The 12,307-nt window shown below is 42.9% G+C and overlaps 2 protein-coding genes across 2 annotated transcripts in view; one reads left to right on the top strand and one right to left on the bottom strand.

The window, feature by feature from the left end:
* LOC309515652 (uncharacterized protein) overlaps positions 1–570 on the bottom strand; it is an 84,933-nt gene extending 84,363 nt beyond the window's left edge. Inside the window, exon 1 of the mRNA XM_082193668.1 lies at positions 246–570. The gene's annotated coding sequence lies outside the window, so the exon portion shown is untranslated. The remainder of the gene's footprint in view (positions 1–245) is intronic.
* The window catches only part of LOC309515644 (uncharacterized protein C10orf67 homolog, mitochondrial), a 47,833-nt gene that overhangs the window by 8,764 nt on the left and 26,762 nt on the right, over positions 1–12,307 (top strand). The window contains exons 6-7 of the mRNA XM_082193640.1: positions 9,750–9,891; positions 11,650–11,708. Of these exons, the coding sequence (XP_082049766.1) occupies positions 9,750–9,891; positions 11,650–11,708 (201 nt within the window). The remainder of the gene's footprint in view (positions 1–9,749; positions 9,892–11,649; positions 11,709–12,307) is intronic.

Genomic DNA, 12,307 nt, shown 5'->3' with positions numbered 1-12,307 from the left:
ACACTCTGTGAGGTGAGTGGGGCTGAGAGACTTCACAGAAGTGTGACTGGCCCAAGGTCACCCAGCAGCTGCATGTGGAGGAGCGGAGACACGAACCCGGTTTCCCAGATTACGTGACTACCGCTCTTAACCACTACACCACACTGGCTCTGGATTTTTCCTGGTAAATTTCCCCTTTAGTTCCCTCTTAAAAACAAGGATGACACAACAGTCTTCTTCTAAAAGTAATGATAAAGTTTACTTACATTCAGTTCACAGTATTGTCCTGAAGGCAGGCTTTAATCTTGTAGTCACAGTTACAGTTGTAGAGAAAAGAAGTCTGAGCTAGGCCTCACACTTTCTATCTTGCGGCTTCCATCCTCTGTAAGGATGACCCATGTGCTGCTGGCTAAGAGACGGCAGAGGAGTCCAAAAGATGAAATGGGGAAAAGGCGAAAAAGAGTCAAAATAGGAAGATAGCTGCTTGACTGGCCCTTTTATAGGGTCTGCTAGGGCCACGCCCATCTACCTGGTCACACACAGGGGGAGGAGGCGCCAGAACAGGTTTGAGAGGAAGTCCTCCCTGTCTGGAGCAACATTCCCCTGCGTGTCCACTCTAGGAAACAGGAAATGTTGTACTTGATTGCTACAATGAATGATACATCCTACAGGCAGCACCTTGTGCTGGATTACCAAATAGGCAGAGTAGGCCTTGGTCTGTGGGCCCCAAGCCTTTTAGGGGCCCCACAACAATAGATCAAAATAATATTGATTTGATCTTGAAATAAAATTACAATCAAGCTTTCTTAGTTCAGTATGAGGGGGGCCCTGAGATTTTTGACTGCCATGGAACTCCCTGCCTATTGAGACCAAGCCTCTGCTGAACTCCTTTCGGCACCTGCTAAAAACCTCTTTGTTGAGACTAGCCTACTGAGATGCTTAGAAAGTTAAGGTAATTTTACTCTTAGTATTTTAACTTTTGTATGTTTCAAAGTATGGTTGCAGGTTTTTCTTGATTTTATTGTTTTATCTTTTTGTAAACCGCTTTGAGGTTGTTGTGTTTTAAAAAATAATCAAGCAGTGTATAAATTGTATGAAATAAATAAAATAAAAATAAATAAAGAGTAGCTGTTAAACATTGTTAGTGTAGAAAGGCAAATGTATTTCCCTCTAGGACTGTGAGTTGCTACAGGGGGAGCATTACATAGTCGTAGCTGTACTTATGTTATTCTGATGATACTCCATTATGGAAAGTCCTTGGACTGGGTTCTCTGCATGGTGAATTGGGTCTCAGTCCTGTTTCTAAATGATAGATGATTAAATAGCAAATGTACCCTAAATTTCATCAAAGGACTCAACAAGTCATACTAAGGTTTAAAGAGTAAGTTTTTAAGCACTTTCTTATAACATACAGTTTTTGCAGTGGGTAAATTGCAGCATGAAGTTAGCAACTCAGAAACTACATAGGGTGATAAAGCTTTGAAGCCTCCAAAACGATGTACATTCATATTTCGTATCTATCTTCTAAGCCAGGTTGGCAAGGTTTACCTTTCCGGCACCACAGAAGCAAGTCCCCGCGCTGTGCCAGTTTAGCACAGCGCGCAGGGACTCACCAAGTGGGCGGCTCAGTTCAGGGGCGGCTCGTAGGCCTGTTAAACGACCCCCATGGGCCGCTTGTGGTCTATGGGCCTTAGGTTGCCGACCTCTGTTCTAAGCAAAAAAAAAAAAAAAACCTGTTGCTGTGGGCAGATGGTAGGGAGAGCCTCACCACAAAGCCTTCCTCCCAATCTGTGACAAATAGCTGCAGAATGCTGCAGAAAACCCTCCCTTTGCTCATTTTGATAGTGTCCTTGCTGCAGCAATGTTAATTGTTTTATTTACAGTTCTTATTTATGACAGATGGTGGCGCTAGAGCTATAGATTCACCATTCAAAGCCCACAAAACAGAAGCTATAGCACAACTAGATTTTAGAGAACTGTCTCTTACAAACAGACCACATTTGATTGTAAAACATCTTTTTTCAATCTGTGCAAATAATAGATTACAAATAGTTGCTGTTGTTAATTATGATGGTCCCCATATTTGATGGACCTACAAATCGCAAAATATAGGCGGGCGTTTACCCTTACTAGACTTGATGTATTGCCATCTGCCTTACTAAAGGGCAGATACGAGGGCACACCCTATGCTGAACGAGTTTGCCCATGTGGTCTGAAGGAGGTGGAAACGGCTTCACATGTGCTGTTACACTGCGACCTTTACGGGGATATCAGGTTACTGTTTATCTCCCCTATCGTTCAGAAATTTCCAGGTCGATCTGAATCTCAGCGACTGAAAATCCTACTAGGAGACAAAAACCCAGAAGTAATATTGAAAGTGGCCAAGTTTTCTGCGGCCGCGATCAAGCGGAGGGCATTAGCTGTAAAAAAGTAAAAGATATGACCCCTGGATAAGCTCCCCCCCCCTTTTTTTTTTAAAGCCCATACATATACTGTAGTGCATATACGAGTATGTATATGTGTGTGGGTGTGTGTGTATATGTGCATTGTTTTTATGTATAATTTTACAACTTTTAACTGACACCATCATTCCCTTCTAAATTATTGCTGCCTTTTTTTTTTCTTTCTTTCTTCTGGTCTATGACCGTAATAAACTTATTCATTCAATTATGATGGTGCTGGCGACAAGCATTGTTTTCAGTATTATTATTACTATTATTACTGTTATTATTATTGATATCCCCTTCCTCTCCTCCCACCACTGCCCCCATATACTCTCGCTCAGATGGGGGGGGAATGTGGAGCGCTGCTGTAGAGAGGGGGATCAATTTTGCTATATAGTAGAATTATAGAATTGTAGAGTTGGAAGGGACCACAAGGGTCATCCAGTCCTACCTCCTGCAACACAGGAATCTTTTGCCCAACATGGGGCTTGAACCCACAACCCTGAGATTAAGTGTCTCATGCTAGTAGTAGCAATAATAATCTATATGCCTCTTTTTAGCCCAAAGGCCCCCAAAGTAATATGCAGCGGAATTCAAGGCAATAAGATAACAAGATAAAATTAATTTCAGTTATGATCCTTGTGGCTCACAGCACAGTGAGCTGTTGATGCGTGAGTTCTGCCACAGCTAAGGAGCTAGCCTTTTAAGCCTCTTAAGTCCTGAAACAGTTCTTTAAAAGATCCTTTGAAACCGTGGATTTACTGTGTAACCACATAGAGTGGAATGATGTCTCAGGGGACTTTTGACTAATCGTTTCTTTGTACTGTGTGATGTTTATTAACACCCTCTGGCAGATCCTTAACTGGAGAAATCCTAGAGGGTTTGGGGAAGTATTTGGAGGAGTTAAATAAAACAAAAAGGAATTTTGAAACTCATGGCTTATACCAAGGGGGGGGGGACGATGGTAGGGACTCACTTTAAATTGCCTGTTATGAGCCCATGTGCTTTTGGAGGGTTATATACCAATTTTAGCTTCAATAATTGATGCTGCTTCCTAAATAATTGTAATTATTTCTAAAGAAGAACAGCTGCAGATTAATATAATGAATGACTTCTCACATCTCTGCATTTTGGCCACTGATTCCTATAGACCTGAATGGATGATCACTGTGATCATCACCTACTCCTGTACTTACATGATCGTCAGCACTTAGAATTTACACAAATGGACAGTATACAGTACCATCCAGAGATGGACAGTATACAGATGGTGGTGGTGGTGGTGGCTTTTTATTGTAAACTGTGTTTTATTATCTGTGCCCAGAGAACTTGGATAGCAACAGATGATGAAAATAAAAATATAACCTTGAAACAGTCCTTTTGATTTCAATAGGATTAACTCCTTGGAATTTGCTGCCAAGGAGTGTGGTGGAGTCTCCTGCTTTGGAGGTCTTTAAGCAGAGGCTTGACAACCATATGTCAGGAGTGCTCTGATGGTGTTTCCTGCTTGGCAGGGGGTTGGACTCTATGGCCCTTGTGGTCTCGTCCAACTCTATGATTCTATGATTCTATGGTTCTATAACTCAATAGCAGAACTCTGTGTACAGCAATATATGTATATCCTACTTCACATCCCAACCCTAAACATATTTTACTTGGAGTTAGTCCCATTTTGTTCAGTAGCACTTCCTTCTAAGCAAGTGTGTTTGTATTTTAACGTAAGTTACTCAGATTCTCCTACAAATTATTCAACTTGTTCAGTTCTGGTCTGCAACCAGTTAAGCCAATGCAGCCATTTCACAACATGGGAGAGAACTGTAAACCATTCCATGGTCTGAGCTGATCATAATAACAACATATACCAGACATAGCAGCGTTCTGAGCCAGCATTCGACCCCCAGGTGTGTTCTGATAGAAACACCTTGTGGCTGAGACAGCCATGTGAGCCGCCGTGGGAAATTATTTGAGGCAATGAGTAGGAATCCCCATATGTCATAGACTGGGCAGATGAAGAGGAATGGTGGAGACCGCCTCCCCAGGGGCCTTCCAGAGAGGAGGAAGGGGCAGATAGTATAGAACTAGAGGGCACAGGTCACACCCTAGGAGAAGAAGAGGTAAGAAGTTGGGAAATAATGGAATACGAGGAGCAGGAACCAGGTAGCATAGAACAGGCAGAGCCCGAGCAGCAGCTGACTGACACACTGACACTTGAGAGTACAGTGGTACCTCGGGTTACAGACGCTTCAGGTTACAGTCTCTGCTAACCCAGAAATAGTACCTCGGGTTAAGAACATTGCTTCAGGATGAGGACAGAAATTGGGCAGTGGGCAGCAGGAGGCCCCATTAGCTAAAGTGGTACCTCAGGCTAAGAAGAGTTTCAGGTTAAGAACAGACCTCCAGAATGAATTAAGTTCTTAACCCGAGGTACCACTGTATCCCAGGACCTGTTCCCTCCCCAAAAACCAAGTTGAAAATAGCAGAGAAGAGGGCTCAAAGGTTGGTGGCATTTAACAGCCGCCGTAGGAGGTAGGAGGAGTCTGAGGGATAGGAAGTGCAGAGAAGAGGAGGTGGAGCTTCACTCGAGGCAACGTCAGATAATGAACAGTGTGGATGGAATTTTGCTCTGGTAATTCTAATAATAAAAAGGAACTGAAAAGCTCGCTTTCCCCGTCTCTCTGCTTTACTGGGCAGGTGGCCAGTAGCCACCGACAGCACCCTGACACCAGGGATAGCAATAAAATTAATTGATTAATAAAATTAACCAAATAAACCAGACTCTTTGAAAAGTTGGTGCTGCACAGAGCACAAGTCCGAGTGCAAGGGACAGCCACCCACTTTCCCCTGCACTTGAATCTTGAGGCCAGCCTCAGCTTGGTGGCAAAGTTGCACTGCTAGATCGTAAGCAAGCTTAAGATTTGTGATGGGGCTTTGCGTAAGTATAGGGAAGTGGGGCCCTACCACCGGGCCTGCCCCCAAAGTTGTGTCCCTTCTTCCAGCTCCAACCAGTTCCTTCTTGCATGGCTGATCTCTGGTGCATACCTTGGCTGCATGAAGGTTCCCATCTTACATGTGCTGCATGCATAGCCAGGGGTAGGGGAGAGAGCTTGGTTGCTGGATGTGACCCCATTCATCCTTTGACACATCTTGTGAACACCCCTGGTTGCACAGGGCTTCCGATTGCATAGAGGAACTCTCACAACTACAGGTAGTAAACCATGCAGACCTTCCCTCAAGGCATAGAGGCCAGGGGTGATGGATCAGGGGGACAGGTAGGTCAGTGAGGTGGAGCTGGTGGACACCATCTAGCTTGCCTTCACTCCGATGGTGTCAGGGTGCTGCCGATGGCTCACCCCCCAGGAAATCAGACTCAGAGAAAGAGAGAGCTTTTCAGTTTTTTTTATTTCTACAGGATCTCAAGAAGACACAGGAAGAGCACCTTACTCTAAAGCCCATGTTCCTCATAGCAAAGCTCCGCCCCTCTCTGGCCATTAATTCCTATCAATCAGACTCCTCCTGCTGCTAACAGCGGGTGCTAAGTGCAAACTTCCTTTGGGTTCTCTGTTCAGTGATTCGCACAGAACAGGGGTCAGCAAACTTTTTCAGCAGGGGGCCAGTCCACTGTCCCTCAGACCTTGTGGGGGGCCAGACTATATTGGGGGGGGGCATGAATGAATTTCTATGCCCCACAAATAACCTAGAGATGCATTTTAAATAAAAGGACACATTCTACTCATGTAAAAACATGCTGATTCCCGGACCATCTGCGGGCTAGATTTAGAAGACGATTGGGCTGGATCCGGCCCCTGGGCCTTAGTTTGCCTACCTATGGCATAGAACATCTGCTTCTCAGAGAGGGAGAGGACTCTGGTAAACTGTTCAAAGACAGTGTGTCACTTGGCTGCTGCACAGATTGTAACACGGCTGACTCCTGCCTCTGTTCAATGCCACCTTGCTCCTGTTTTTCATCACTCATTATTTCCCAACTTCTTTCTTCTTCTTCTGGGGTGTGACCTGTCTCAAACCACAAGTCTAGGTCTATACTCTCTGCCCCTTCCTCCTCTCTGGAAGGTTCCGGGGTTCCTCCACCTGTCCTCCTCACCTGCCCAGTCCCTGGCAGATGGAGCCATTTCATGCAATACACACATGGAAGGGGCGGGCAGGAGGGAGGGAGACAGGCCAAAATCTGCGACTTGAGCACAGCCAGGCCTTTCCCTTCATACACAATGGATGCCTGTTGAATGCATGTTTTACCTGATCCAGCACAACAAGCAAACAGGGAGATGGTTCTGCTCCACCAACTTAGGGCATCTGCAGCCAACCAACTGAAGTTCCCCCCTCCCCCCCAAGATATCAAGCTGCTAGAATTTTATCTAGTGGAGAGAGGGTGGACAGTAGCAGTTTTAATGAAAAAGAGAGTCCTCCCTCCCCAAATCCTCAAGGGCTCGCAATCTAGCTAGCTAACATGAACACCAACCAGGCACAAAGGAGGACAAAGAAACAAAGGAATTGGGACTTTTTAGTAGTGAAGAGTAAGTGAAGGGCCTCTGTGGATGCTTTCTGTATAATAGTGCAACAAACACACAGCTGTTGTACATCATTACTTTTTTTTTTTAATGTCCTGAGATGGCAGAAGAAACCGAGAGCAGGGGGAAATACCAAGAAAATGTGCAGAAGGAATATGTTTCCCGGGACAGAGTTGCTGTTGCATGTTGATCATTTTTTCCTAGCGTTCAAATGTCAATACTTTGTTGCTGAAAAACACAGCTCTCCCACTGATCACCATTTAGTGCACCTCTTGCAATAATTTGCAAAGTTTGGTTCAGAGAGTTTGCCACAGATACTTGTCCAGTGGCTGGAATGTTCATTCCCCCTCTTCTGTTCTGAAGTAAACCTCTTCTGTTGATGGCAGAGGATGTTGTTGTTGCTGCTGCTGCTGCTGTTATAAATTCAGATTATACAGGGCAGTTTTTAAAAATGCAGGTGATTTAATACATAGCTGTCATCAATAGTTAAACATCACAACAATATTTTTTTAAGGTCCATTCTCAAAATGTATTGCAAAAATATCGCCAGCAGCTCAGAAGCATCACTAATATATGAGCCCATAAGAACCAGCTCATCATATTTCAGCAAATTCCCTGGGAAAAGATGAAAGTCCTGGCGCTAAAGTAATATTAATGTCAGCATCTGGCAGGCCTTGCATGGGAGAGCATTCCCTACATGAGGGACAACTGAAATGGCCTTCTCCATTGTTGCCACCTTCCAAAATTCCCATGTAAGAGGCCACCTGAAGAACATAGGTGCCAATCTTAAGGTCCAGGAATATCCATGTCAAAAGATGCGTTTCATCAAGTATTTAATAATAATAATAATAATAATAATAATAATAATAATAATAATAATAATAATAATATCTTTATTGTCATTGCCCCCTCTCGGGGACAACGAAATTGCATCCCAAGTTTGAATATTGTTTAATAATATTTTAGCCTTATTTGAAGGATGGGATTGGCTTAGGCCCTCCTCTTTCTAACTCTCCCTCTCTCTTAGCTCACTGCTTTCTTCATGTACCGATGCCAACTCGGTTTAATTCAACATGAAGTGAGGCAAGACATTTCAGAATATAATTATCTGAGAAAAACAATTGGGGAAAATTCACCTCTCCCTTCAGAAATATTCAGCAACATTTCTTCCCACCCACACCACAGTTTTTCTGCCCTAAATAGATCAGATGGGGGGCATTTCCCCTTAGCTCTGAACTGGGCTATGAATTGTACTTATAGCAAGCACAAAGGTTGGAAAATGATAGAAATTATTACATTTTAAAAATGGCACCCTTCTGTAAAGAAGCATCTCCTGTTTTATCTCACAACAACCCTGTGGGGTAGATTTGGCTGAGAGAGGGTGACTAAGTCTAAAGTCACCCAGTGGGGTTCATGACAGAGTAGATATTTGAACCCAGATCTCTCTGGTCCCAGCCCAGCACTCAAGGCACTTAGAATGGAGGGGGGCAGGCTTGGAAACCATCAAGATAAATCACATTTCGGTATAAATATGTTGCAGGCATTGTCTGCTAGTTTTCTTTCTTCTATATCTTCAGATGATCTTAAAAGGGGAAACCTGCTTTCAAAACTAATCAAAAAGACATGTTTCCTTTAAATAATTACTAGCCATCGTGTTATCTAGCTTTGGGACTTTTTTCCCATAAGGATATCAGAAATCCACATGATGTTCTAGTGGCCATTGCAAAGTCACGTTTCAACTTTCTTCTGAGAGCTTTTTTCCATCTTGTTGAAAAGAAATATGCGGCAGTAAAAATCTCGACAGCCATTTGACAATCTATGCAAATGTGTTAAATAGCTTTGAAGCAGACAAGAAGAAAGGGTGGCTCTCCCAATAAGCTTGGATGCATACGAAGTCCTTTCCATAATGAACGTGGCAAGATTTTAACAAAGGGCATGCATAATAAAAATGTAAATGAGTTTGCTTTACCAAAAGTATAACTTTAAAGTCTTTTGTTGTGTGCTGTCCTGGAACTTTCCTACAAGGTTATCACTGTTCGCATGGAGATTTAAACCAGAGTCTTCAATGGCATTAAAAAAAAAAAAGGAAACCCTTGGACGGCCTATGTGTGACGTGCATGCAAAGTTATCTTAATGTTCAGAATATGAATTGCCTCTGGGTGGCTCCGGCATGAAGCAGAAAAACCAACTGTGTTGGTATCAGGCTGCCTGATGGACTCCATGTGGCTCCCAGCCTGGAAATTTCACCGATTTGACGTCTGATGTGCTCCTCATGGCAATGGCAGTGCTGTCACCGAGAAACGGCACAAAAGCGACAAGGCCCCCCCCCTTTCTCCTTAGCCGCGCACTTTGCAACCCCCTGGAGTTGCCAGCCCATGGCTTCTCTTGCCTGCCTAGTTACGGACAGCACTTCATAAGCACAGAGAGAAGTGTGGGTGGATAGGCCCCAGCTGCCTTCCTGGATGCAGGCCCCACAATAAATTGGCCTGAATGATGAGGGCAAACAAACAGTATGATATGCATTATTCCTGTCAATAACGTGTCCCCATGTGTTACAGTCTTTGTATGGAGGGTTCCGCAGCCTTTCTTCCGGAAAGTTCTATTTAGTCCCCTTAGTTCCCCCTCCCATTCATATTATAACTAATATGACAGGATTCAGAAAAACGATATGATCGCTTGCATTGTATAATTACTGTGTGTGCCCCCCCCCAACCCGGCGGCATATTTACATTGTGTGTTTGTGGTGGTGTTTTTCCTCTTACGCCTCATGGTTTTGAGAACAGGCGACTTCTTAATCTTTCAGGTCGTACATGATTTAATGATTGAAAAAGAGTTGCTTCAGCAAGCAAACTTGGAGTTGAAAGGAGAAAACGCTACCCTGCTTGACAAGCTTAAACGCCTTCAAGAAGTTATAAAACTCAAAGTGAAAGAAATGAGTAATTTAGGTAAACTTTCCTTATAGAACAAGAAACTGATTTTATTTTATTTTATTGAAATTTTGTGGAAATTATTTAGAAATTATTATTTACCAATGGGGGGGAGGAGAGAGAAAGGTTTGTTATTTACACAAATGTTGAGACTTCGTATATTTACAGTTCCAAATGATTATGTTGTACAATACTGTGAAAGAATTTTCTCCAAAGTCTTCATTTTAACAAATACCTATTCTTCTAATAAACCAATAGCTCATACCTGCTCCTATGTAGTACCCATCTGACGATGAAGTATAAGAAGAAATCCATTTTAGTGAGGTGTATAATAGACATTACAGTACATCTGCTGCGGGGTGATATGCTATGTTTTGCTAGTTATTTCAAGGCAGAGCTGATGTCCCAGAGCCTTAATTAGTTATATATTTTACCAATTCCTCTTTTAGAAAAGGCTTGAATTTATGACATCTTAAAATGTGTGCGTATTTCTTTTTTATTTCATAAAATTTATATTCCGCTTGAGTATTTTAAAAACCTATCAGAATATAAATATTCAAGTGCTAACATGCTTTTTATTGTTGCATGCTGGAAAGTCAGAAATGTCTGAGTATAGAAGGGTTGTTGTTTTTTAACCTTTTCTATAAAAAATAAAATAAAATATATTGCCTTCTGGTCTTCTAGGGCAGGGGTCAACAACTTTTTCCAGCTGTGGGCTGGTCCACCGTCCCTCAGACCATGTGGTGGGCTGGACAATATTTTGAAGGGGGGGAATGAACAAATTCCTACACCCCACAAATAACCCAGAGATGCATTTTAAATAAAAGCACGCATTCTACTCATGTAAAAACATGCTGATTCCAGGACCATCCGCAGGCCTGATTGAGAAAGCGATTGGGCCGCATCCAGCTCCCGGGTCTTAGGTTACCTACCCCTGTTCTAGGGGCTCCCAATGCGGTGGTAAAGTGCTTTTATAGATAGATAGATAGATAGATAGATAGATAGATAGATAGATAGATAGATAGATAGATATTTAAAAAGTAAGAACATCCATCCTAACAATACAAATGAAGTCATTACGACAGTGTTAATGGAATTAAGGGGGATAAAAGCAGCAGTGCCGTTGGACAAGAATAACGCATGAAGCCAGAATTACGGTATACTCAGTGCTTTTTTTTTCCCCTTAAAAAAATGTTTAGGGGTACTCTCATTTTGACTCAAGAAAATCACCATTTTATAGATCAAGTTGAGAAAAATAAATACATTAAATGGACAAAAGTACAAATATTCACAAAATGTTTAGGGATATGCGTACCCCTGCATCTCCCCAGAAAAAAAGCACTGATTATATTGATGTAATTTCATCACCTCACATTATGGTGTCTTCTCCCCACCCCACCCCCAGCGCTGCCCAATGCTCAGAACCTTGGTCTGAGCAATAAAGAACCACCTGCTAAAGCACTTTGTATTAGCTGTGACTAACAGCAAGGATGGGCAAGGCTAGTATTAATGAAAAGCAATGGGCGTTCAGACACACTTGGCTCTTGAACTTATTTCTCCCTCTCTCTTCTCTGGCCAGCCAGCTGAACAGCGGGGAGAAGGGCTGCGAATGTCAAGGGCAGTTATGAAGGTCACCAGTCTGCCACTGCCTCCGTCCACCCTGCATTCCAGTGGGCTCAGACTGACCTGTAGTGCACAATATGAATCTCTTTAAATAGCCATGTAATTTCATGGTCTGCTTTATCCCACCACCCCTTTTTTTCCTGCTTCTTTCAGAGTCTGAAATAAAACATATGCAGGACAAAAGGCAAAACGATATGAAGACAATCGAGAAGGTACTGTATTCCTTTATTTATTTATTTTGTTGACAGTGATGGATTAACTCATAGAAAGATGCAAGAGCCTGGGAGTCGTTCGCCCCCATATAGCCGAAAGGATGTTCAAAGGCTGGCCATTCTCCTGCTCCAGCTTTTGAGCTATGTTTTATATTAGCCCCCTTATTGTTCGGAGAGCAAACAAGCTGGTGTTCTTCCTTTTAAAAGATGCAGCTATCGAGGGGCTTGAACTGGGAAATCTCCGAGTCCCAAAGCTGGAAGTTACCTGGGTCAGGTGTGCAAGGGAACAAGCTTGTGAAATTTCAGTGCAGTACCTGCAATTAGCAGGGACAGTGTGAAAAATGTGGATTTGACATGACTAATATCATTCTGTCCAACAGCAAACTCAGGCTGCTGAGTGTCTGTTGTGAAAGTGAAATGGCTCCACCACAAAATAACAGGGTGGTTTTTTAAAACTTCATAGGAATGCAGTTTGCAGATCAAATGAAAAATAATGTTTTAAAGTCCCTCAAAAGGCCTGACAAGCACCTGTGTAGTCTCAGAACTTACAAAATGTTGATACTAGCTGGGCCTATAGAGTGGGGAGAATGCAGAGGGTG

This window comes from Podarcis vaucheri (genome assembly GCF_965113315.1).
Source record: "Podarcis vaucheri genome assembly, chromosome: 12".
Classification (NCBI taxonomy): domain Eukaryota; kingdom Metazoa; phylum Chordata; class Lepidosauria; order Squamata; family Lacertidae; genus Podarcis; species Podarcis vaucheri.
The sequence above is the reverse complement of the archived record's forward strand: the minus strand, read 5'-3'. Positions and strand labels throughout refer to the sequence as shown.